We start from the raw sequence: 26461 nt of genomic DNA on the forward strand, positions 1-26461 counted from the left end.
GCATTTTGCTACAAAAATACCATTCACTTTAAATGATAAAGTAAAGAAAACACATGATTAATAAGAAAACTGCTTCAAATTTCCAACCCTTTTCAGTATTTAATCAGTAAAATGGTGCTTTATATTTCTAGACGTGTCCAGTTTTAGGCGCAGCGTTATGTGTAGCAAATAGCATTATTAACAGCAGTGTGATAATCACTGACAGTATTTAAGCACAGCCCAGTGCAAAGTCATTTAATAGTGAAATTAACAATTAAAGTCTGAAGAAAACAAGGGTGAAGGATATCATTTGCATATTGATTAGAATGTATTCAAATAGGTTCGAGTGTATTTTCCTTATAATTAACTACAAAATCAAATTAGTCCCAATTGTTTCAATGTCCTCTCCTACATTGAAAATTAATTAAATCAATACAAGCCCCGCTAACTTCAGGAATTGCTATCAGGTAACCCGGGTAATTTGTAATCACAATTAGGGCAAATCTCTAGCCGAGCGACAGGGATGCTGCATGTTAATGTTGCTTTATCGCCTCACCTCTCCTTAGTATTCAAGGATACAGTCGCATGCCAAGACACTGTCAAAAGGCAGAATGATAAATTTTCACCACTCTGAATGGGCAAGGACGCGCCGTGTCATAGCCAGAGACAAAGCACCCAGCACAGTTCGCTGCAAAACCGTCCTGCAGAGATGCTATCCTGCTTCCAGGAGACACACAATCCGCAGAGACGAAAGTGAATTAGAGAATAAATGTAAGATTGAATTAGTGGTTTTTGTTTGGATCACCTTGGATGAGGAATGTCTTTCAATATAGAGGGTGCAAAAAAAGCCACCATACAGAAAGTAAGTAACAATCTAGAAGCATTAATTTAATTGAGAGACGTGTGCACCTGTGTAGCTTTCTTTTTTGTTATTTCTATATATGGATTCACGGAAGGTTTCGCTGAGCAAGCATGCTATTTTTCTGCTTCTTGCTTCTCACTCGTACTGCAAAAAAAAAAAAAATAATAATAATAATAACTTCCTTGACACCTGGAAGCTACCCAAGAAAATGGCTCCTCTGTCGGGGGCTGAGGCGCCCCAGGGGTCGAGGGTTAACTATCCTGCTCAAGGGCACTTTATTTAGAGACAGAGAAGAATCAGGTGCAACATTTATCCCACATGTTTAAGGCTTTAGTGAAGCTCAACCTGCCTGCTGGGAATGGAAATCTGTACACCTGAGACAGAAAACCATCACATTCATGGTGGAAATTTGACCAGAAATACAGATTGTTAAATTATTATATGTCCACAACCAGGCAAAAGTTTGGACACACCATCTCATTCAATGCTTTTTATTTATTTGTATTATTTGCTACATTGTAGATTAATACTGAAGATCAACACTTTTTTGTTTACAACATAGTTCCATATGTATTATTTTATAGTTTTGATGTCTTCAGTACTAATCTATAAATGTACAAAATAATTAAATAAAAGAAAAACACTGAATAAAAAGGTGTGTCCATTTATTTGTTATTTATTAGTCAGCATATCAATGAATTCCCTCTTTTTCCCTGTCATTTTAATTGATATTATCTGTAAATATTTGTAATTTAAAGCAGGTAAAATCTGTAAAACTATTTTTCTTTCATATAATGACATAAATTTGAAAAAATATTTAATACTTTATCCTTAAAAAAAAAACTGTAAAAACTGAAAATTCGTGTCTTTAAAATAATATTTTAGTGCATTTAAGTAAAGAAAATAAATAAATCAATAAAATGTTTTAGTCACATACCAAAAAAGGAGAAATTACTATTTCTATAATATACAGATTTTGGCCAGTATGTACAGTTTTGGACATTTTTGTTTGTTTGTTTGTTTCAGCATATAAATGAACCTTTCTTCTGTGAGAAAGATTTTGATATATAATCTGTAAATCTGTAATAATAATAATGAAAATATCTGTTTTCTGTAAATTAAAGCAGACAAAATCTGTAAAATAAAAACAGGTAAAATGATGATTTACCATTTACCTTCTTCTAATTTTTTTTTCTTGTATATACCTTCAAAAATCTGTAAATTAAATTATTTATTATTTCTTGATGTGGACTTTTTTTTTTACAGTTTTGGCCTATGTTGTGACTATTAACAAGTAAATTTTTATATTTTTTCATGTTTTTTGTTGGTTTCTTTTTCTAGTTATCATTTGTAATTTAACATAACAGTGATTCAACATTAAATTGTTGTTAAAATCCATATTTAAAATCATTTTTCACAGTGGTGCCACTTTCAAAACAACCAATCGTAAATAATAATAATTGTTCTCTTTATGTAATATCCCAAATGCTTTTTGTGAACCTCAGTGTGGCCGTATTAAACAGAAATGTATGCATGTGAGATTCAAAATGATCACATTTGTGCAGTTAATTTCAACAAATTAGTCAGAAGCATTTTAGCTGAATCCTCATTAGTACTAAAAGCCTAATATTGGTGTCCACCACATGGCAAAGGCAGCAGAAAACACACATTTCAGCCACTAATTTATTCAACATGAAAGGGCTAAATTAAACATTATTGTTTCACATGACAGAGGGGATGTTTACATGGAAGCTGGCTTGGCTGTGACGCATTATTTGCCTCTTGCATCGCACAAGCAGGAACACACACTGAGACAAACAGAAGCCACACGATGATCAGATGAACTTCAATAAACGAAATTGCTTTCTGCATCAGCGACTCCCTCGGTGCTTTTATAAAGGCACAGCCCAAAAGAAAAAGAGAGAAAACAGAGCCCATAAACAAGGAGAGCGCAGTGTGGCCCAGTTTTAAAAACCGCAGAGTCCAATGTTTGGCTGTCAAGGCTCACATTTGGCTTTCATCTTCTCTCTCGCTTGTTGTCTCTCCGGTCACAGACAGCCCCAGTCTTCTCAGCCACGTTCCCGTCACCGTCCAGGTCCTGGATGTCAATGACAACCCGCCGGAAATAGCCACCGACGAGGAAGTCATCGTGTGCGAGAGTTCAAGACCGGGGCAGGTGAGCGTTCGAGGGGAAAAAAAGCACCTTTTTCTGCTTTTCTTTGCATCTCTGTCCTCACACTTCCTGCCCATGAAAGCGCAGTCACTCCCACGACTATTGTTTCCCTCAGCAGTTTGCTCAGTGGAAGCTTAATCGCTCCCTCGTTCAAAAACGAGTATCTCAGCAGCAAAAACCATGACAGCTCCAAATCGAAGCTCATTCCAATTTGCTCTCAGTAGTCTTTGATTCATTCAAATTAAGCTTTTTGAGATATAGAGCAATCAGTGGCGTGGAAATGGCAGCCGGGGCGAAAGGATGATGGAGTAAAGACCGGGAAGACACAACTAAATACATTTTTAATAGTTTGGAGCCGATGGAGGAAAAGTTTGAATGAAAGTTTGTATTAAATTTGAATTAAGGTTACATCGTAGCTCCAGGGTTCCTGGCCCAGGGGATTAAGTGGGAAGAATTATAATGTGTCGAATGAGATGGTGGAGCAACACCATTCAGAGGACAATGTATGTGGAAGAACAGAGCTGCTCATTAATGTTTTAGAACCTGTTTGCATTTCAATTTACATACCACTGCACTGGAACATTTTCTAATTGCTTTGACGGGTGTCTATCAAAATTGCAGCAGGAAAACCCAGCTCCAATTAATAATAATATCTGAAATTACTGCTCAAGGTGTATTAAACTGTAAGTGACAATTTTCCAGCAGCTTCTCTTAGCCTGTGGTTAGCGTCCGTGGCAACTGTAATAAAAGTCCCTGTTCAGCCATTAATTAAACCCTTAAAATCTAATTTTTGTGCATCAAAATCACATTCACTGCCATTCAAAAATTTGGGGTCACTTAGAAATGTTATAATTTTTTGAAAGAAAAGGAGTTTTTTTCCAATGAAGATAACATAAAATTAATCAGAAATCCAGTCTGGACTTTGTTAATGTGGTAAATGACTATTGTAGCTGGAAACAGCTGATTTTTAATGGAATATCTCCATAGGGGTACAGAGGAACATTTCCAGCAACCATCACTCCTGTGTTCTAATGCTACATTGTGTTAGCTAATGGTGGTGAAAGGCTAACTGATGATTAGAAAACCCTTGTGCAGTTATGTTGGCACATGGATAAAAGTGGGAGTTTTCATGGAAAACACGGAATTGTCTGGGTGACCCCAAACTTTTGATCTGTAGTGTATTTTGAAGTTATTTCCTGTTAAAATCGTCCACATATTCCCTGTCCTCCTCTTGCTGCAGCTTGAGCACACCAGCTTCCCTTCAGTCAACGTAAAACTCATCCACGCTACACAATTGCATGTTTTAATATTGGAGTTGTTCAAGATATCCCATTTAAACAAACCAAAATAATGTTACAGAAAGTCCAGATTCATTGCAGCTTTTCCACCAATTCTGCAAAAAGGACCAGAAGGATATTGTCAACCCTGCAAGTTGACAGGATTGGTTCTGTAGATTTGTTACACATGAAATCCTGCAAATATGAATCTGTGCTTTGAAGATCGTCATTGGTAGAAATGTCCAACTATCCTCTAGCATAATAAAAACACCATATGGACATAATAAATAAGTGGAAAAAAACTCAAAATCAAAATGAAAAGGCTTAATGTGTTCACAAAATTGTTACCTCATGCACACAGTAGAAAAATTCAATAAAAAATCTATTTAAAAAAATGAAATCAGAAAAAAATATTTAATAGATTTTGAGTTCAGCTTTGATCTTTTTTTTCCCCTTTTTTTACAGCCAGTATGACTTTGTGTGTTTTTACAAGATATTATCTGTAAATCTGTAGAATAACAGTTAAAATAATTCCTTTCCTTTTTCTGATCTGTAATATATAATTCTATGTTCATACAGCTGCAAAAATCTGATATTTAAGTACAGTCAAAATTTGTGTAATTTTGTAAGCACACACACACTATATATATATATATATATATATATATATATATATATATATATATATACACATACATGTAATTTATTTTTATAATTATTGATTTATTTATGTTAATGTGGACCTGATTTAAAGTTTTGGCCTGTGGTTATACGGTTAACATTTCTATTTATTTTTTCCACGTGATTTTAATAGTATTATCAGTAATTTAACAAAACAGGCAAACAACAGGAAAATGTTCATAAAGACACTTTTTAAATCACTTTTTTCCCAGTGTAACAGGTGCCACTTTCAACACAACAAATTGTAAATAAAGTTTCCAGACTTAGGAAAGGCATATATCTGTCAGTAATTAGAATATGTGCTGACAGGATAACAAGGAGAAGGGAAAACATCTCAGTGCAGTAACGGTGTGTAATCTGAAATTGCAAATCCCTTAATGTTTTCCGATGTGTTTTAGATTATATTATTAGAAGTTTGTGCTGAATTATTTTACACCATCGGTAGCCAGGCCTCTATATATACAAGCTCAGAGATCATTGAATAAACTCAAACAAAACAAAAAGAGCAGAGACACATTAGACTGCCATTATGCTCCAAAAAACTACACCATGGAAAACAACTTTGCACCCACTCAGAAACCAACCAAGAAGTAATGTTTCCTCAGGCAGGCATTTTCAAGTTAACAGCCAATTTGTATTGCTTCCTCTGGTTTCCAAACACCCCATTATCTGGATTTTCAACAATAATGGAGTGGCAGTCGGTTTTCACACTGATGAAAAGCAAAAACATTACAATTTAACCTCGCAACCATTAGAAGAAGTAGCGCTCTGCTCTGCTCGACCACCCTGTCAGCCGTCCACATGCTCAACCACACACCTCCTCAAACCACACAGTTAAGACTTGTGCAAGTGTCGCCGGAGCACAACAATGTTCCGAACCTCGCTCTGAAGCTAAGAACTTCCCGTGGTGACAGGGGCTGTTAGGTCACTTCCCCCCCCCAACGCCGGCTCTCTCCTCGCTGCTCGCTGTGTCTTTTACCAATTAACGGTAGCGATCTGACAAAAGTGGCAGCGAGGTTGCCCCGAGAGCAACCCTGTCATTGCTACATGCCAGCTCCCCCCTGGCACAAGCCAAACGCTCTCAAATCCGAGCAGCAGCACTCCTCCTCCGGGCGCCGTACACAGGTAGAGGAGAAAATCTAACACGGCCATTTGGCTGTAGGTCAGAGGGACTGTGACTCTGACCAATTATGATAAACAAATCATGAGACATGCTTCAGAATCAGCTCCTTGTCCTGCATGCAATTAAGAATGAGTGGTGCAGCTAATCAGACGTTGCAGTCTTTGGAAAGTGGTTTTTAAAGTCAAATCTAGACTGGGGTTCCTTTACAGCAGAGCTTCTCAATATTTTTCTGTCAGGCACAAAAACTTCTGCGCTCCCCCAATAACTTTGTATATATACAAAATTTATATACATATACACACACACGTATGTATATATCTGATTCCATTTTGTTGTTCTTCACAGTAAAGATATCAGGGGTGTCAAACTCATTTTGGTTAAGGGGCCACATAAAGCCCAATTTGATCTGTGGGCCAAAAGTGGGCCTCACCAGTAAAATCACAGCATAATAACCTATAAATCACCACAGCTCCAACTTTCTCCATTTGTTTCAGTTCAGAAAAGTACATTCTGAATATGTTCACATTTATTGAATTATCTTTTTACAAAACATTATGAACACCTGAACTTTCTTCAGAAAAACAAGTTCACTTTCAACGACATTATGCCTCAGTTGATCATTTACATGTGCATTGCAACTGACAGATAACAGTGTATCTACAAAGGCATATAACATTCAGTCTCCGCTATCTGGAACTGCACAATGTAGCGTTATAGTTTTTGATCAAAACAACTTGTCAAGGTCCAGAAATTATTTAAAATTTACAGTTTTACAAATTAACCATTTACAGTTTATGTCTTTGTAATTTTTACACTTTGTAAAGTCATCCTGCGGGCCGAAGTGGACCATCTGGCGGACCGTTTTTGGCCCGCGGGCCGCATGTTTGACTCCTCTGGTCAAAATAATCGGAGTAGATAAGCCGAGGTGGTGACGTGATCAAATACACCGATGTTGCAATTACACATTAACGATGCGTTCTCCTGTCCTCTGGAGTCCATACTTCCAAGTCTGAACGGCCAGTACAGTCGGTGTGCCGCGAAAACAGGCCGATGTTAAAACAATAGTTCAGCTAATTAGTTCCACGTAGACGGACCTTTTCCTCCCAGATGCTCACGCCCCCCTTGTTGTGTCCTTGTTGTGCCTCTCAGAGGCCCTACTGTTGCACCAGTCAACTCCAGCACTGTAACTCATCTACAAAATCCTATCAGAGAAGACACCCAACCTCCTACACGCCTCCCACAACAACTACCACCTGAGATCCACTGATCTCATAACACTCTCTACCCCCAAGGTTTGCACTTTTTTTGGCAGGAATTCCTTTCACTTTTGCTGCAGCAATCAATTGGAATTCCCTCCAAAAATCTCTCAAACTGTCATCTCTTCCATCACTTTACATGTTTAAGCAGAAGCTGCAGCAGACCCTAATGACAGGCTGACTGTTTTTACTGAATTGCTAGCATTAATCTGGATCGTTTTTAATCTGTTCAAACACTTGTTTCCTTATTTGTATTGTTCGTGGCCTTTTGTCAGGTCATCACTGTAAATGAGAAATTGTTCCTCCTTGTAAAATGAAGAACTAAATTTACGCCGTCTTCTGACCACCAGTTGATCCAGACCGTCACAGCAGTGGATAAGGACGACTTCGCCAATGGACAGCGGTTTTCCTTCGCTCTGCCCAGCCAGCTACCGGTTAATCCCAACTTCACCCTGAAGGACAATGAAGGTAATTAAAGCGATCGATATGTTTGTTTGCATTTCTTATGAGTTTTTGCACTCCGCCTACAAGAGCCATCCTTCATTGCCCACATTCCCAGATCCAATAAGCCGCGTTTATTTCCTCGTACCTTGGAGGCGCAATAAAAATATGCTTTCCGTCAGTTGGGGGATGGTAAACATCTGAAGACTGGAAAGCCACTGGGATCTAGTCTGAGTCAGGTCTGCATGAAACATAAGAGTCATAGAGGTTTGGCATATTTGCGCATTGTGTTGTCAAATGGATTACCCGCTCAGGCGCTCACTCTTTCCGCCTTCCCGTGTGCATTATTTTGTGCCGGCCCAGGGCCAACAGTGGGTGTTGCCATGGCAACCGTTGCAGTCTCAGGTGAATACCTAGCCCTAGGTTGGTCTGCAATCACAGGGCTTTAAAAAGCTCTCAGCCAGGAGAACTCACGGTTGCCCACTGAGAAGAGGAGTTCACAGCACTCCGGATGAATCCGTGAGCCGGAGAGCAGCGTGAAAAAACAAGAGGAGGGGAGGCGGCACGAGAGAGATAAAAGGGAGTCGGCGTGATAATAAGAGATAAGTCGGTTCAGTTCTCGGTCCAGTTGCTTCCCACCTTTCTGTAGATTACATCGAGGTCCACGAGCAAGTCGTGTGGGTGACACTCGTGAGGGGTAGACGATCAACTGCACCAAAAACACAAGAAGTATTTTTAAAAATACATTAATAACTAAAATATCAAGTGCGTATGTGGTATAAATAGATAACTTGGCACAAGTTTGCTTTAGTTTCGCAGATTATACGTCAACTTGAACCTCCAAGAAGTGAAACTGTGATGATAGTTGAAGAGAGCAAGGATTTATAAGACTTATTTATTAATCTTTCTACTGTAATTATATTGATTCGTAATTATTTCTGGTTTTAAAATATAGTTATTAGCTATTAAAATGATCAAGAACATCACATTGAAGGATTTAGAGACTTTTAATTGCAAGTATTTGAGGACTTAGGCTCTGGCGTCTGTTAATAGGTGTGGATATGTTGCATATGTTGTGGAAAAACACTTGTTAAATATATTTCTAATGTCTGTCACCAAAAAATACTCCTTGCACCTCCACAGCTACACACAAACACCTCTTGCTGATTTGCCTTATGCTGTGTTGAGGAATGAGAGCGAGAAAACAGACAAAAAAATGAACAAGATGGACTTCATGATGCTTTTCATTGACTTTCTGTTGGTTTTTGCTCTGCTTTTCGGTATATAATGATGCCTGCCAGGTAATGTGATGCATAGCTGTGAGCAGTAATGTTTAAACTATGTCCTAATATTAATGTGTAAGCATATGTTGAGGGAAAAGGGCAGTCGGAATCTGCTGGGGTGACTGTCTCATCATCATAATGTAGTATTTTGACCATCAGGTCCAGAAGTATTTGGATAGAGAGTATTGTCATAGTTTCCCCTCAGTACTGCAATGGATTTGGAACGAAGCAATCAAGCTTTAATTCAATGGGTTTAAGTAAAGCATTGCACCAACAATTTAGGAATTAAAATTTAAATGTATATATAAATAGTCCCTCCATTTTGACAGACTCAAAAATAATCCCTATATTTACGTTGATTTGTCCAATTACTTTTAATACTTGCATGCAAATCCTCTGCACTCAATGACTGTCTGAATTCTGGACAGCAAGTGCTGAGTTTCCTCCTTTTAGAGGCTCTGCCAGCTCTTTCTGCTTTCAATTTTGTCTCCACTAAGTGAAAAGCAGCTCAGTTGGCTTGTGTTTAGGTGACTGACCACTTGGGAGCAGAGCATTTCGTCGCCTTGAGAAGCTCTTGATTACCTTTGTGGCACATTTTGGGTCATTATCCATCTGTACCGTGGAGTGCTTTCCTGCCGACGTTGCAGCATTCGACTAAATCTGGGCAGAAAGTGTAGATTCACACACTTCAGATTCCATCCAGCTGCTTCAAACAGCAGTCACATCATCAGTAAGCACCAGTGAGCCAATTCTATTGGCAGCGATGCTCGCTCGTGCTGTAACGCTGCCTCCACCGTGTTTGACAGATGACGTGGTCTGCTTTGGATCAGTAGTCCTTTCTTTTCATCTCCGTACTCTTCTCTTCCGGTCATTCTGGTTTCAAGTTTCATTTCAAAGAGTCTTGAACCAGAAATGGGCATGCTTTTTCAATGTCTTCTATCGATATTTTCCCTTCCTGAGTGCTACTGTTGGTTTATCTTGAGTTAAACTCTCTGTATTTACATTCACGAAAATACCTCTGCGTCCTTATCAAAGGTCTTGTTTTGGTGAGAGGTTCTGTGATCAGTCGCTTTAGTCGTCTTCCACGGTCTTCCAAATCTTTCAGAGTTGTTGCGCTTGCCAATCTTTTTAAGATTGGACCAAATAGTTGTTTTGGCCACTTGGATGCTTTTTGCATCCCTCTAATAGGCTTGTTTGTTTTTTTCAGCCTAATAATGGCCTCCTTCAGGACCTTCATTTGAGAGTTTGTATTGAGAGAACACTTTCAATCCTTCTATCTGCTTAACATGCCAAGAAATAACAAGAAAACAGGCCACACCTGGCCACGAAACTACATATCTGTCAACCTTCCAATTACATTGAGCCTTTGAAAATGAAAGGGCTGTAAAAAAAATAGCCAAACCCCTTAATGGTTAATGAAGTAGTTTTGTTGAACCCCAATAATTAAAGCTACACTCTCGATTGATTCACTCTTGACAGAAACAAAAGTGTGATAATTGTATCACTGTCCAAATCCTTCACAGACCTTTTAGTCTTGGCAGGTGTTTTGTTGGGGTAACAGCTCTTGATAGAGTCTTCCAGGGCAAACTGGTTTCAGATGAGCTACTAGCTACTGGTCAGGAGGAGGTTCTGTCCTGGACTGTTCCCTGGACTCCATAGAGGAGGTGGGTGAGAGGAGGATGTTGTCAAAGCTCACATCCATCATGGACAATCCCTCTCACCCACTGCATGACACTGTGGGGTCTTTAAGCAGCTCCTTCAGCAGCAGACTGAGACATCCACCCTGCAAGAAAGAGCGCTATCGCAGGTCCTTCATCCCATCTGCTATAAGACTTTACAACATCAGCATCACTGGCTGATGTTAACATAAACTGGACTATATCATTACCACCCCAAACCATAAAATTTGCACTGACATTCTTGCACTGCACATCTTTGCATTTTTAAACTTTATTTTTATTTTTATTTTTTCTGTTAAAAATTTTTTTCACCCTTGTATATATTGTAAATAAAGCTGCTGTAACAATGTAAATTTCCCCTGGAGTGGGGAGAAATAAAGAACTTTATCTTATCTTTAGAGTAAGTGCAATTCAAAACCCTCCTTGGATCATTGTCTTTTGAAAGGTCTACTTGGATCAGAAAATAAGTGCATGCTCCCACAGTCAGGCCCTACAAACCAAGTGTTCATGGGTAAATTTGGCTGTGGAGACATGATTGACAAGGTGTGCTTTAAGTGCATTGTGCAAATTAAGGTCTTAAAACACTACATTTCCCATCCAAATACCCTGCATTTGAAAGCAGTCCTCACTCTTGCAAAATGATTCTCTTAGACTTTGTTAGATTTATTACAGCAGAGCCATCTGCAGCAAAATATTCCCAAAGCATCCAGGAAGAAAGCCCTTCTTTCTTGAAGGATTGATGACAGTTTTTTGGTTCATGCTGTTTGAATAATAGTGCTTTTCAATTTGGGTTTCAGCTGCTCCCGCATACCATCCCACAGGCTCTTGTTTTTCTCCGACTAGATCTGTGATATAATCCCATGTGGGATGGGCCGATTATGTGTTATGGCATGGAAATAGAAAATTATTCCGTCTTTAATCATTAGTCAGAGAGAACCTGAAGGAACAGAGGCAGTGTACATAGTAGAAGTTGTTCTTTTAGGGATAAGTTATCCCTGAAGGGAAAAAAATCAGTAATGCAGAACAGATTCTTACAATGCTCACAATTTATGCCTTTTGTTACCGAGCTGAAAAGATATTACATCCAATCAGGTCAGCGTGGAATTGGGATTCAGACGACCATTCTAGCATGCAGGGCCCCTTGTAGCTGCACGACAGCTCACTTTTAAACCAGGAAAGCTGTCGTGCTGAAGCATATATGGCTAGTTGACCAGGTGAAAAAGAGACTGCTGCCCAGCAAAGCCTCCAGCTTGTTCTGTTGACCACAGAGTAGCTTCACTGGAGCAGTTAAATGCCTTGATCAAGGATGCTCTTAGGCTAGCTTTAAGACAAAAGAAAACGGTTCTACCCACACTTAAATGCACACATACACAACCGTTCTAAAGTTTGGGGTCACCCAGACAATTTCATGTTTTCCATGAAAACTCACACTTTTATTTAACAAGAGTTTTCTAATCACCAGTTAGCCTTTCAACACCATTATCTAACACAATGTACCATTAGAACACAGGAGTGATGGTTGCTGGAAATGTTCCTCTGTACCCCTATGGAGATATTCCATTAAACATTTCCAGCTAGACTAGTCATTTACCACATTAATAATGTCTAGACTGGATTTCTGATTCATTTAATGTTATCTTCACTGAAGAAAAACTGATTTTCTTTCAAAAATGAGAACATTTCTCAGTGACTCCAAACTTTTGAATGCTAGTGTACACCTTGTTTTATACTCAGTGTCATTCTCAGACCAAAAGCTCCAATGACAAACCATTATATTACGGCTTTAACCACTGCTTCTTGTTTCTGCTTACTCATTTATACTATATTTATGCTATAATTCCACAGCCACCCGGAATGATTCATATCAGTTATTTTCCCCCTCAGAATTCTTCTCTTCTGTCTCATCTGCATAAACCTCCTTCTGAAATGTTAAGCTGCTGCAGCCAGAGTTCACGTAGCTTCAGTTAGCCTGTATCTGCACTAAAAAAGAAAATAAGAAAGGGTGTCAGAAATCATATAGCTTTATACTTGGGCTGTGCGTTAGAAGTCGTCTGCAGTGTTCAGACTATCTGGGGGGAACATAGAAAGAAAGAGAGAGACACAACGCACCGTACTGTTGACTCCTGTGTCTGATAATTAAAGTAAGCTCTTCACTCTCAAAGCAGCTTCTTTCATCGCTGTTGTAGCGGACCAACAGTTGGTGGCTGCTCTGTGCCAAGCCCTAATACCTCCCTCTGTTGTTGTGCAACTGATGAAAATCCCTCTCAGTCACTCACACGACTAACTCTCTCATGACCTCCTTTCCCTGCTCAGTTACAGTTTGCCCACAATGGATTTTTTTTTGTGTGAAATTGTGCTCTGTGCAGACGCCAATGTTCTTAAGAACTATTTCCTCAGTTAAATAACCACTTATATCTGCAACTGATTCCTCCTTTTTGCTCATGTTTGATCACTTAACAATGACACCTATTTTAAAAAGAACCCATTAGGTAGCAGGAAGCCATTGTCTGCACTTGTTAAAAGCTACGAAAATAAAAGACCTCACTGGCTCTGTTTTACAAAAATCGGATCGAGCAGTCGAGTGTCAGTTTTTAGCGAGAAAAGAAAACAGTCTTGGATTCAGTTTAAGGCTTTTTCGCTCACTGTGGAATTCCAGTCTTTGTTTGCAGAGACGAAGCACAGGTAATGCAGATGTGTAGATGGAGTTGAAGTGCTGGATGAGCTGAAGGTCAAACTCCTACAGTGTATTAGGCGCCATTAAAGCTGGAAAAACAAGGGGGGATGCTTGTGTTCGGCTGCCCTGGGAAAGCGCTACGTGACAAACCGGTTCTGTTAAAAGCCCTTTAATTATTTTCAACTTGACTATGCCTACTTTACTACAACTGAAAATTGAATGCCTCTTTGATCTCGTTATCTTCAACATTGTGATGACATTTTCTTCTAAAAAGGCAATTAAACCGAGGCTATGATCTCTAAATAACCCACATACTCAAATAGATCAATTGATTTATGAAGGGATCTTCTTCCAGTGTGCACACAGAAGACCTTATAATATTACAGTTAATCAGCTGTGTTGAAAGAAGCGCTGTCAAGCCATTGATATGTGGGACGTTTAATTAACTTTTATGTCATTCACACTTCACTCGCAATGGGAGTTGGACTTCTCGATTGTCAAACACCTATTATCTGCGGAGACGTCGCGATTTGTGTCGAAGGCAGATCAGCCTATCACGTGTTGGTTTTTGTCAAAACAATGTCACAGTGGAATATTTGCTAAATCAAATCATAATTCAGAATGTACCCTAGTTATTTATTGTTTCAGGTTGAAGTCAGTGTCTGAAAAGGAAATAACCAATATTGCAATGCAGGAAAAGCTCAAACGATTTGTTCCTGCATAAAAGAGCAACACAACAGTATTCTGCAGCCCTCAACCCTTTGATTTTTTTACCATGGAAGTACACAGACCAACCCGAAATTACCCTAACACACTTGAAACACAACCCTTTAACACAAACTGACAGTGTGATGAATATGCTGAATCCGTTGTGCAAAACATTGCTTGTTCTTTTTTTTTTTTTTTATTGCAAGCAAACCGCTCTGTGTTGTCACTGCTGGGCATTTTGTGTGAAGCTACGCCTTACTGAGTCGGACTAATCCTTCCTGAATGTAGGAGCTTCTTTTAAAGGGGATAGAACGTATGTCTTTTGATGTGTTTGGATTTTTTTTTCCTTCTTCTTCTTCTGCATGACAGGGCTATTATTTATGGGTCATTCCAGAATTGGAGGACATTTGAGCTTCAGAATTTTTGAAAAATTTACTTTTACAATTTTCTGCTACATATCCCTTTAATGTTCTGCTCAACCATTTGGAAGAGCACAGTTTTAACTCACTATATCTTACTGAAAAAGATGTTTTGCTTAATTCCACCTGTTTCAGCCATCTCTACCACTCATTAGGTACCATTCTGAGGTACATTATACAAAAAAAAAGTCCAGTAGATGTCACGGTGTTTTGAAATAGCATGCAGAGCAAGTTAGTCTGCTCACAGGAAGCAAAATCACTCCTCACACGAGGCCTCTGTTTGCTGTGATTTTCAAAGGTAAAGTAATACTTTTGACATATTATGGTGCCTAAGGAGTTGCTGAACACAACTGTGTCATTTGAAATATTAAAAAAAAAAAATTTAAAAGGGTAAAAATTTTTCTTGACCATTTGGTAGAGGTCAATATTTTAAAAACCGCTGGGTCTCTTCATAAAAAAAACATTGATTGTTGTTATTATTGCCCCAAAGAGATAAGAAATACAATACAGAAATGTTTTTTTCATTGCCTTGTTCTTGGTGAGGATGTTAAAGTGTTATTCATCCATAATAGATAATAAACTATCAAAGGCTTGATTGGCTCAGCTTACACATCAATGGTACCACTTTATTCCATGTTTTCTGTGTTGTTTGCCAACCCTACTCTAATCACAGTAACAGGGTTGCTAATCCATGCTAATGTTAGCTTTTTCTCAGGAGTAGAAACTAGATATTTAGCTAGCTGTTACTGCTAAGGCTGACAATGTTAAAAACATAGAAGATGAAATATCGATATATTGAAAAATCGAAGAGAGGACATAGCTTTGCTCTACAAATTCTTTTGGAAAACTGTTTGATGATGTTAATTCCAGTGTATCATGTGATTCACTGTTTTCTTCTTCCTGCTAACAAAGTTATGCTAACAGGGTTGTTGTCGGATACACGTTCCATGCATAATAATTATTATTTAAAATATTGTGTTAAAAAAAATGTTCCCACAATTCAAAGAGACATCAATAAAAAAATCATTGAAAAAAATGAGATTCAAATTTTATTTTAACAGTTTTATTTGACATTGAATTTGGTCATTAGGGGGGTGGGGCAAAAGAAAATGGCATTTTAGGGGGAACTCCAGACTTATTTGGTATTTTAAAAATATTTTCAAACATTCTTTTGTCCTAGTTTTTTTAGATTTGGTCTCAGGACAAGTACATTTACACAACAACTGCATGTTTTCGTATTTTGTACATGGATTATTTGAAATTTGATGGGTGGGACGTAAAATGTCCTCCAATTCTGGAATGACCCTTATACACAGAATGATATTAGAGCTCAGCCAGTTATCAATACTCAAGTATCTGCCTGTATATGCATGAGGATCTGTGCAATATTTACCATAATCTTTTGGTACAGTTCAGTTTAGACCGGTTTTGCTTCTCTAAGACCCTTTCTAACCAGAATGCATTGGCAGTATGTTGGTTGTCTGGCTAATGGATGCTAAACTGGTTAGCCTGGGTAATAAGCCACATGTAAAGGTACGCCAAAGCATGCAAGCCCTTTTATAGTGTCCACTCATTGGGAGAATTATAGTTCCACAGTGAATTATAAACTGGATGTATTGGCAGGAAGTAGCTCAAGCAATTTCAAGTCACCCTAAGTTTCTGTGAATAGCTTCTTTGCACCAAAAGTGAAACGATACTATCACCTGAATGTTATTTATTGCAGGACACAGGACTATAAGGGGCTTGTCATATGCTACAGTGCTCAGTTAAACCTCTATAGCATGGACATGCAGCACTCTTTTCCGGGAACTACCCAATATCCTCAGTCTCTGATGTGATCTTCTTGCTTTTTCTATTATCTAAAGCAAGAATAAAATGTATGTATCAGCCGATCAAATACAGCCGCATACAGTGAAAGGTGTCCTTTCACTTGATTGACGGGTTTGATTCCTTTCCCAAAACACGCGCCTCTGACATATCTGACATACTTCGGTAAAAGCCAAATTGATAAGAAACTGAATCAGATAGAGCTTAAAGGTGTTTAATTTTTTTTTCAGCAGAAATTCTTATAAAATGGTCCTTGGTATCATTTAAACCTTGATCTGACGATATTATGAGGATTGGAGCTCACAGATAAAACCAAGTTGGTGTAAAGCCTTTTAGAAAATCACACAAGTACAAACTGCACATTCTCTAAACTTTGCACCATAGAAGAAAACAACAAAACACACTGCTACATCTGTTCACAGAAAGAACAATAAACCTCGACAACAGGTGACATTTGCAACCCGTATCAACGCGAAGCATCCCAGCTTTTTGCCTTCATATATGTTCCTTCCCGAAATAGTGGCACCTCGGCACTGTATGCTGCATTCCAAGTGGCAGCTGGAGAGATGGTTTGTGCTGAATCCCATCAGCGGCACCTACACACACCCACCAAAGTTCACAAGGAATCCAGATAAGTGCGTGTGTAGGCAAGTGTGAAGTCTGCAGAGATGCAGTTGCGTCGCATGTGTCTATCGGTGGTGTATTTTTAGTTTGCAAAACATAAGTGTGATAAAAAAGCAGAGACTCAGTTCTATGATGTCGAGTTTTGCATACACTATATGCTAAATACCCTAAACATCATAGATATAAATGCAGTTATGCACACACATCAGCAATCTTATGTTTTTCTTGACCTAACTCGCTATTTCTGTGCTCCAAAAGGCCAAATGTTCCCACAGACTTCGCTGATTTCTGCATTTCTCCCAAGAATGTCTTTAATCTGCTGCTGTGAAATCTTACTAAACTTCATATCTTGAAAATGGAGAAACTGGAATGCATAAGTGATCCAAAACTTATGTAAGTGATGCTTCTCATCATGCTAATGCTTTTGGGAAAGAAAAATAAGAAAAACACTCAGAGAGCGCAGTACTCCACCAAGGCTGTTCATTCCCCCATATGGTATTGTCAGAAATACAGAATTTTTTTTTTTTTTTTATAAAAGAAATGCAGCATTCGTTTATTAGTCATTGATGATCAGACATCATGGCAACATAGAATGTGGCCATTAAATATAGATGTACCCACAAACAAAATGATGATGTGCTGAGCACAGGCGTGTTATGCATGTGTACGTTATGTACGAACACCGAATTGCGTGACCTAAATATGTAACGGGCGACGGGAATTGATGGGACTCAGAAACACCCCCACAATTTAATCAGTTGTTCCTTGTATCATTTCCAATGAATAAATCCTGATAAGTCTGCAGTGGTTGATTTGTAGTTGGATCTCAATCATGTGATCGTCAGCTGCCTGCTGACGTAGTGTTCACTTGTTGTCATAGTTACAGTGACACCGTGCTGCTATCTCACAATGATAACAAATCTGTGGATCCACACTATAAGCCACATCACTGCCAAAATCTAAACAGTTGGTCCTTGTGTCATTTCTGACCTTCCCTGAAAATTTCATCCAAATCCGTAATGTTGCTAACAGACAGACAAACAGACGGACAAACGTACGCCAATTGTCACATCACTCTGCCATTCCTTGGCAGAGTAATAATCAACATAGACAGGCCGAAATTATAATAATCCGTTTGTCCGTTTTTGAGTAATGTTGTTAACAGACAGACAGACAGACAAACCAACGCCGATCATCACATAACTCTGCCGAAGCTCCACCTCCTTGGCGGAGTAAAAATGAGGCCATTTGCCAGTTAGTGGCTCATACTGAGGCTTGCAGAAGGCATTAAGTGAGGAGTCAATGGGTTTGTGCACAACTTTACACACCTGAGTGTATTTTTTGAATTCGCTAGAAAAAAACTGGAAAACATTTGCACTAAAAAGCACATTTTCCCCTCATTGCCTGGGCAGTCACCTGCCTCGTGCTGCAGGCGGTAGTTAAGCTGCATCTGTGCTAACCAGTTTCTCCTCTTGATGTGGCTGCAGATGGCCCATCTCACTGCGGCGTTAATCAACGAGCGCCGCAGCTCTCCTCCACCCACCTGCACCAGAGAGGAGGTTTTAATGTGAAATTAGCATGACATAATTGATGTGAACTTCCTCATTGTGGTCCGTACGAGGACCGGCGCCGCTGCGGTTGCGTGCTTCAAAGTGTTAAGAGGCTGTGATGGCGAGCGGCGCATACGTTGAGCTTGTTTGTCTCGCTTTGCCTCAGCCTCTATCGTTACTACTCCTTCCTTCTCTCTCTCTCTCTTTTCAGCTCACCCATAGACACAAACATTCCCCCTCCTCCCCTCTCCTCCTCCCCCTCCTCCTCCTCTCATCTTCCAACTCCCCATCTCTCTTCCTTGTTATTTGCATCTCCACTCTGCTTTCTCAAACCCCCACCACCCTCCTCCACCCATCTGCTTGCTGATACGGTGATACTGCAAGTCTGACTTAATAAAGCTTGAAGTACGTGTTGTCATTCCAACTGTCGATCATTATAATTATTCATAGATGGAGCAGAGATTGGAGTGGGAGGCGAGGTCTCAGAGCATCAGCACGATAGTACAGCATGGCGGAGGTGTTTTCGCTGGGTGGAAAGGGAAAGGTTGCCCTTGTGCACAATTCAGCATTTTCAGAACTTAAAATATGCCGTACATATATATATATATATATATTAGCAAGCGGCGTGTCATTTGCAAGCTTCTAGTTAGTCATGTGAGGCCTTAGTATATTCATCCAGGTGCCCGATTCACCCAGAGAATATAGTCTAAATGAACAGGGATGATCGAGTAGCGGCTGCTCTTCAGGCATGGTAGTTTTATTTATTATTGATATTATGTGATTCTTTATGTCATTATACACCTGCATATTTTACTTCCATTTATGCATGGCGCTCTAAGACACCCAGCCGCGTGCAGTCCATTAAAACTACGCCTATTCATAATACCTGACAGCTTCTTCTGCTCAGATAACCTTTCCATGCGCCAGTAAGCATCGCATGTTAGATTCTTAATTGTAAACCCAGCATGTGAAGTGGTCATGTGTAGGCTTCACGTGTTAAGAGTAAGCCTCTTAGCTTCTTTTTTAATGTGCACGCCAAACAAATGGGAAATAAGCTTTGCCTGTACTGTTGTAAAAGCACACAAATGAATGGAAGGCGTTCTTATGTGGACAGAAGGGTACAGGTATGAGCTAATGCTAGTCACCTCGGCACAACAAATGATACTATAACGCTGGGTATGATAAAAATGAGGCTATTAAAATAGAGGAAAACCACATTTATTTCATTATATAATATATAGTATCACTAAATATAGGAAGTGGGTCCATACAACCAACACCAGCAGCCATTTTATGTTGAATTGGAAATATTTAATTAATAAATAACCTCAATTCAAGCTTTTAATAATAAAATATTATACAATGTACTGCATAGCTGTCCATGTACATGAATAGAATTAGGTTGCAGATGCTTTGAATGAAACTTTTAGCGCTCTAATAAAGCGTCCTTTTTGCTGATGCCAAGATAGTAAAGACGAATTGTCCACAGCAAAGGTCAATGCAGCATTGCTAGGTCTTAGAAATGGTTAACAAATACTGCTACTACTACTGGCACTACCACAAGTACTACTAACAATAATAATATTCTTTTTTAGAATGCCTTTTCAGAATCCAAGTCAATAAATCGGTTTTCACAAGACAGATATGAAGGCGATTTGGTGCATACCGACTGATTTAATGTTGGAAAAAGGTAAGAACTTTCTCAAAAGAAATGAGAGACAGTTCAAAGGATATTAAAGCTCTAATAAAATAAGGTACAGCCCTTCAATAAAAGTATGTTTGAAGAAAGGACTTCAAAAAGGTCAGTGACTCAGCCAACCTGATTTCGCTGCAAGTGCTGCGTCCTCTTTCGTTTTCAACTGGGCCCCTGGAAGAGACGAAACCCCTCTGACTAGGATCTCAAACTAAGATGTACAGAAACGTTCAAAATGTACACTACCATTCAAAAGTTCAAAAGTTTGGGGTCACCCAGACAATTTCATGTTTTCCATGAAAACTCCCACTTTTATTCATGTGCTAACATAACTGCAAGGGTTTTCTAATCATCAATGAGCCTTTCAACACCATTAGCTAACACAATGTAGCATTAGAACACAGGAGTGATGGTTGCTGGAAATGTTCCTCTGTACCTCTATGGAGATATTCCATTAAAAATCAGCTGTTTCCACCACATTAACAATGTCTAGACTGTATTTCTGATTCATTTAATGTTATCTTCATTGAAAAAAACTGCTTTTCTTTTAAAAATAAGGACATTTCTAAGTGACTCCAAACTTTTAAACAGTAGTGTACTTTTTTGCAGTTGTGGTGATTTATAGGTTGCTATGCTGTGATTTTACTGGTCCAGCCCACTTGAGATCAAATTGGGCTGCATGTGGCCCTTGAACCAAAATGAGTTTCACACCCCTACCAGCCCAAAGTAGACAGTAGCATCCCTAGACTCGCCCCAGACTTCCTTCCTGAAAGCTAGCGTCTCACAATTCTCAGACTAATTTCAACCACACCAAAGCTGCCACTGAAAGACGGGCTGGCAGCACTTTTGAATACAATTATTGGTCTCAATGCGAGGTCAGCATTATGAGTTTTGGTCCAATCAGGCATGGGACTGGTCAATGGCGAAGGCATTCATCAGATGTAAGAGCTTGCACATGTATATTTGCATTCAGAGCCTTCAAAGTAATCAGTAATAAGTAGTGCAAGGAGGCTAAAATGAGAACAGTTTAGTGGCATTATACATGTTGCTATCCAGTAGGCCTCTCTGTTGGAATTTTTTCACAGTAGACTCAAGTAAATGTATTTTTTCTCCAACTACATGTTACACAGTCGGTAGCAATCCATAACCTTCACTGCATGTATACGTGTATTTATAGAACTCCTAAGTTATGTAATGTCTGTAGCTCCACAATACATTAATGTCAAAGTAAGTGAGGCTTCTTAACTAGGCTGCTTCAGTGGAGCACAGTAATACAGGGGACACTGGGAAGTAGCTTAATGCACAGCTGCAGGTATTTTATCTTTAAGAGAATAGAATATTTTTCATCAAAGACAGACTTGAGTGGTTTCTCATATTGTCTGCTCTGAGGACAGGCCATCAGAGATCCTGCATGCAGGTGAATTGTAGAATCCATCCAGGGAGAAAGTGTTAAGAACAAACAATAACCACCTAATGATCTCATTTTCAAAGCACTTTTTCTTGTCTTTCTTAAGAGTGCATATCCGTGTTCATTTGCCTCATGGTCTTTAATCAGTCTTGTCATAAAACCTCTGTCTAGAGATCCATCTTGTTTGCCTTTTTCTTCCTCTACAAATTCAGCCTTTTTATGTCTGTTTATCTACATGACGTCTTCCATTAACAGAAGTGTTTCTGCAGAGGCCAAGGTGAACTGCTCTTTTGCAGCACATTAAAATAGTAAATGAACACCTTGGAAATTAATTAGCCTTGGCACACAGGGAAACTGCGGTAAGGAAGCTAGCAGCTTGAGCTCCGATTCACAATGCAGGCGTGGTGGATTTTATTTTATTTTTCTCTCTCTTTTTAGTAGCCGATCTCTATCCACAAACAGGTGATTGCAGAAAGGCTTCACTGGAAGAGGCGTGCAACTGAGAAGAAAGAGGAACCATCAATTAGTCTTTTTTAGCCAAAGGGGTGTCACTTTCCTGAACAGTTTTGCTTCTTTTTTCCATTCCAGACAGCACGGCCAGCATCCTTGCCAGGCGGCGCCGCTTCAACCACCTGACGCAGGAGCTGTACGAGCTGCCCATCGTGGTTTGGGACGGCGGGGAGCCTTCGCTGAGCGGCACCAGCACCTTGACTCTGCGGGTGTGCCCATGCCAGAGCTACGGCAAGGTCCGGATGTGCCAAGGCGAGGCGTTCCTCTCCTCGGCGGGTCTCAGCACGGGGGCTCTGATTGCCATCCTGCTGTGCATCGTCATCCTGCTGGGTGAGTTGGGACAGGCGCTGAGGGGGGGATAGGAACTGCAGCCGAGCAGGAGGGGTGAGCCGCCCTGGGGCAAATATCCTTAAGGCATGGGCGGAGGAGACGGACCATAGAGGAGTAGGGGAAAAGAGGGGTTTGAAAGGGTATGACAAGGGCAGAGGGATGAATAGACACGTGAGGACACAGGTAGAATTTGGAATGAGGGTGGAAAGAAAAGAAAAAGATGAGATATGAAGGACAGAAGCGAAGAGGGGAGGCTGGAGGAAAGGTGACTACAAAGGAGATGGCGAGGACAAAGAAGAAGAGAATGGAAAATGCGAGGTCAATGTAATTCAGAAAGGAGGTGCGTACAACTGAAGGAATACTGAAAATAAGCCTGCAGCAATCGACGGGGGGAACTTGTTTGAGTTTGTGGCCACGCAAATCTGAAAAACAGACCTAAATGGGACCTAAGATCATAGAAAAAGAGTGAACATTAGCTCAATTTTGCTCTCAAGATTGAAGAGTTTTCAATTTATTTGTCGCATGCCCATACAGTGTGCACAGTGAAGGGCCGTGCAGGAACAAGAAGGCTTTTAAATTGGTCAAATCTTTCAAAAATTAGAGATTTTGAGAAAGTGTATGCTGTGCAAGAGTGCAGTTGTTTGCATATTTACATTAGTCCAGAGTGCTGTAGTATGAACGAGGTGCTATATTTTAGATTTAGAGCCGATGTCAAAGTTCACAGTCACTCTTGCTGCACAAGTGAATTGTGTTCCTCCATCACCTCCTTCCTGGCATGTGTTTGACATTGTATGTTCTGACTGGAAGGGTATAAGAACAAGCATGAACGGATGTGGCTACAGCCAACACAGCCGCCAACACTTGTTGATTGCTTGTGTCAAGGGCATGTTATCCGCCATGAATACAAACGACCATCAGAAAAACACTTAGAAACGAGGCATCTTCAGTGTTAGCAGCTTGTCACGGCATGTCTTCAGTCGGTGGGAATACATGCCTTGTTACTATGGCAACCCAGGCATCACAGCGACAGCAAATGATTATACACTTACACAAACTTCCAAATAGGATCTTGTCGCTTTGAATTTGGAAACTGGACAGCCCGTGTCATGGGTTCAGTTTAAAAAAATCGGACATGTTAGCAGCAGGGAGTGTCTGATTAAAGTGATTTCATGAAACAATCTGCCATCAGCTCAGTCTGAGTTTCTTCCTCTGCAAAACGAACTGCAGGAAAACATGATTACACAAAAGTGTACAATAACACGGCCTCATTGTTGCTCGTCTGCCCCTCCTCTTTTGGCTGATTGTCTCTGGACATTAGTGCGTGAAGGTTATGCATATTCATACTGGCTTTCTTCCTCCTTTATGCCAAAGCCTCTGGCTGAGTCAAACAAAAGGCCATCACCGCTGTTTGGTGCTTGAGTGAGAGACACTTGCTGAATCACTAATCATCCACACAAGGCTGATCCTAGTTAGAGGAACAGGAAGAGACAGAAACAGATCGTGCCTCATTTTTCTTATTCTATCCCGATTTGACCCGTGTTGCAGTTTGTGTTTCCAGTCCGGCTAGTAGAGGGTGCCGACTGAAAGATTTGAGATTTTGTCAAAAAAGAAGAAGAAAAATAATCAGATTCCAGTCCATTTAACAACCCGTCATTTGGCTTGCCTGAGCCATTTTTCATAATTCACCATCTCTGCACCGTTTTGTATAATTCACCATCTCGGTGTCGTCATTCTCCAAGGTATACTGAAGAAATAGCTGAATGTGGGTGTCCTGGTGAAATAGTGTTCTGAGACATATGCTAAATACTTGCAATAGCCCCAGTTTGAATCCCACTGGGGACTTTTTATGCTTTCTCCCATATGCTGTTTGTCTCTCTGTGCTAAACCTCAATGCACAGAGGCCCCATTTACACCCAATATTAACATGAATATATTGTATAAATATTGTATTTATAACTAGCTAATAAAACCTTCCTTGAAGCTAGAGTGCAGGAATTTTACATCTAAATGGACATTCAAACCCTTACCAGACTATTTTACACAATGCTGATTTAGCCTGTTGGTGCCAGGTAAAACACTCCACACTATTTTTGTGACATTTTTGCACCGTTACACCAGTAGTAATGCGTTTTGTGTTTTTATTTATGAGTACAGTGGAGCTTATGGTGGAAAAAACCTTGGGAGTGTGCGCAGGAAAAGTTTCTGATGCTCCAGATAAAAAGGAAACTCAAGGTTCAGAGAAAGGATTGCAGTCTAAAAACAAAAGCGAGGCATGAATTCATTTGTGTAATTACCCTCGCTGCAGGTTTGTGGATGCAGACTGTATGTTAATAACAGAGGTAAATGAGGCTAGAGAGTACTATTTGAAATTTGTTCTCCAAAATACTGTATTAAAAGTTGCCATTCAGCTTCAGCTTTAATACTTATTGTTTGATCAAATAATTCCTTGTCCTATGTTGGATTTCAATTAAAGCGGGTCTTTGGACTATTTCGTTAAATGATAGTAAAGGCTCAAATGAGATGATTTATCAACGGATACTGTACTGTTCAAAAGTTTGGGGTCACTTGAAATGTCCCTAATTTTGACAGAGAAGCAGTTTTTTTCAATGGAGATAACATTGAATGAATCAGAAATACAGTCTAGACATTGTTAATGTGGTAAATGACAGGAAACAGCTGATTTTTAATGGAATATCTCCATAGGGGTACAGAGGAACATTTCCAGCAACCATCACTCCTGTGTTCTAATGCTACATTGTGTTAGCTAATGGTGTTGAAAGGCTAATTGATGATTAGAAAACCCTTGTGCAATTATGTTAGCACATGAATGAAAGTGTAAGTTTTCATGGAAAACCTGAAATTGTCTGAATGACCCCAAACCTTTGAACGGTTGTGTATATTGGAAGTAATTTTCTGTAGTTTTTGCACCAGTTTTCCATTCCATGTGATCTGTACTGTCCACTGAGTCCCCAAATAATAATAATAAAGTATGCAGAAACTGTTGCCCATGACACTGGTCACTAAAATGGAACTGTGTTAGTGTCTGCAGAAATACAAACTAAAGGTCAAGCGCTGACAAACAAAACCGGTCGCGCGTCCGTGTATCATTTACGTGGACATAGCTCACATTTTCAATTCCTACTCGTCTTTGCTTGTCAGAGTGATTTGTTTGTGCCCGGTTGTTTTCCGTTTGTCCGATTAATGCACGTGCTTTATCTCTGTGCCCTCTAATAAGCCATCTTAATTAAGCCTGCAGCAAACCAGAGAGGGATCCAAACCGTCCCTGGGATGACTCAGCCGATAGCAGCCTTTACGACTTTACGATTTAAATAACTTCAAATATTCCTCAGCAGATCATTGTTCCGAGTCAGTTTCAAATACTAATTTTGTCCACAAAGAAAATGGTACATTATCACAGTACTAATTAAGTTTAGGGAGGAAATGAATTGAAAATACAGCTCTAATAAACCGGAATAATTTTAATTCTGCTTAATGTGAATGAACTCATCTGACTTATCAACGCAGGACAAATAGTAACGGCAATGTACTTCGCAAAATGTAACATTTGTGTTAATTTGAGGGTTTTATTTTACTTATATAATAACCCTCAGCTGCTCCTTTTTATTCCAGTATCACAGCAACAAGTTGAAACACTACTAGGTAAACTGCCAACATTAGCCCGACTGGGTCAAGTGTATTTTTCCAGACATAAACCACATCTATATGGCTGTTAAAACCAATTTGTTCACTCTTGATCCATGTTGGTGATGAATGACACAGCTTGCGTATTGATTGTAGAAAAGACTTGCTTTACTGTATAGATATTTCAAAAACGGAGACAAACTATTGACTCAAAATATTGCATTTCCCACAATTTAATGTCTTTGAGCTGAGAGTTCTGAACCTTAAGGAGTTGCAGTGCTTGGCCTGTTATTTGGATTCGACACAATACAATACACTCCGG

General features: G+C 39.6%; 1 protein-coding gene and 1 long non-coding RNA gene across 5 annotated transcripts in view; one reads left to right on the plus strand and one right to left on the minus strand.

Annotated features, from left to right (window-relative positions):
• LOC111566279 (cadherin-18) overlaps positions 1-26461 on the plus strand; it is a 225613-nt gene that overhangs the window by 195442 nt on the left and 3710 nt on the right. For all 3 annotated transcript variants that reach the window (XM_055007187.1, XM_055007186.1, XM_023266799.3), the window contains exons 9-11: positions 2896-3017; positions 7702-7819; positions 22246-22497. In XM_055007187.1, the coding sequence (XP_054863162.1) occupies positions 2896-3017; positions 7702-7819; positions 22246-22497 (492 nt within the window). The remainder of the gene's footprint in view (positions 1-2895; positions 3018-7701; positions 7820-22245; positions 22498-26461) is intronic.
• LOC111566280 (uncharacterized) overlaps positions 1-26461 on the minus strand; it is a 113458-nt gene that overhangs the window by 18824 nt on the left and 68173 nt on the right. The window lies entirely within an intron of this gene.

This window comes from Amphiprion ocellaris, chromosome 22 (genome assembly GCF_022539595.1).
Source record: "Amphiprion ocellaris isolate individual 3 ecotype Okinawa chromosome 22, ASM2253959v1, whole genome shotgun sequence".
Lineage (NCBI taxonomy): Eukaryota > Metazoa > Chordata > Actinopteri > Pomacentridae > Amphiprion > Amphiprion ocellaris.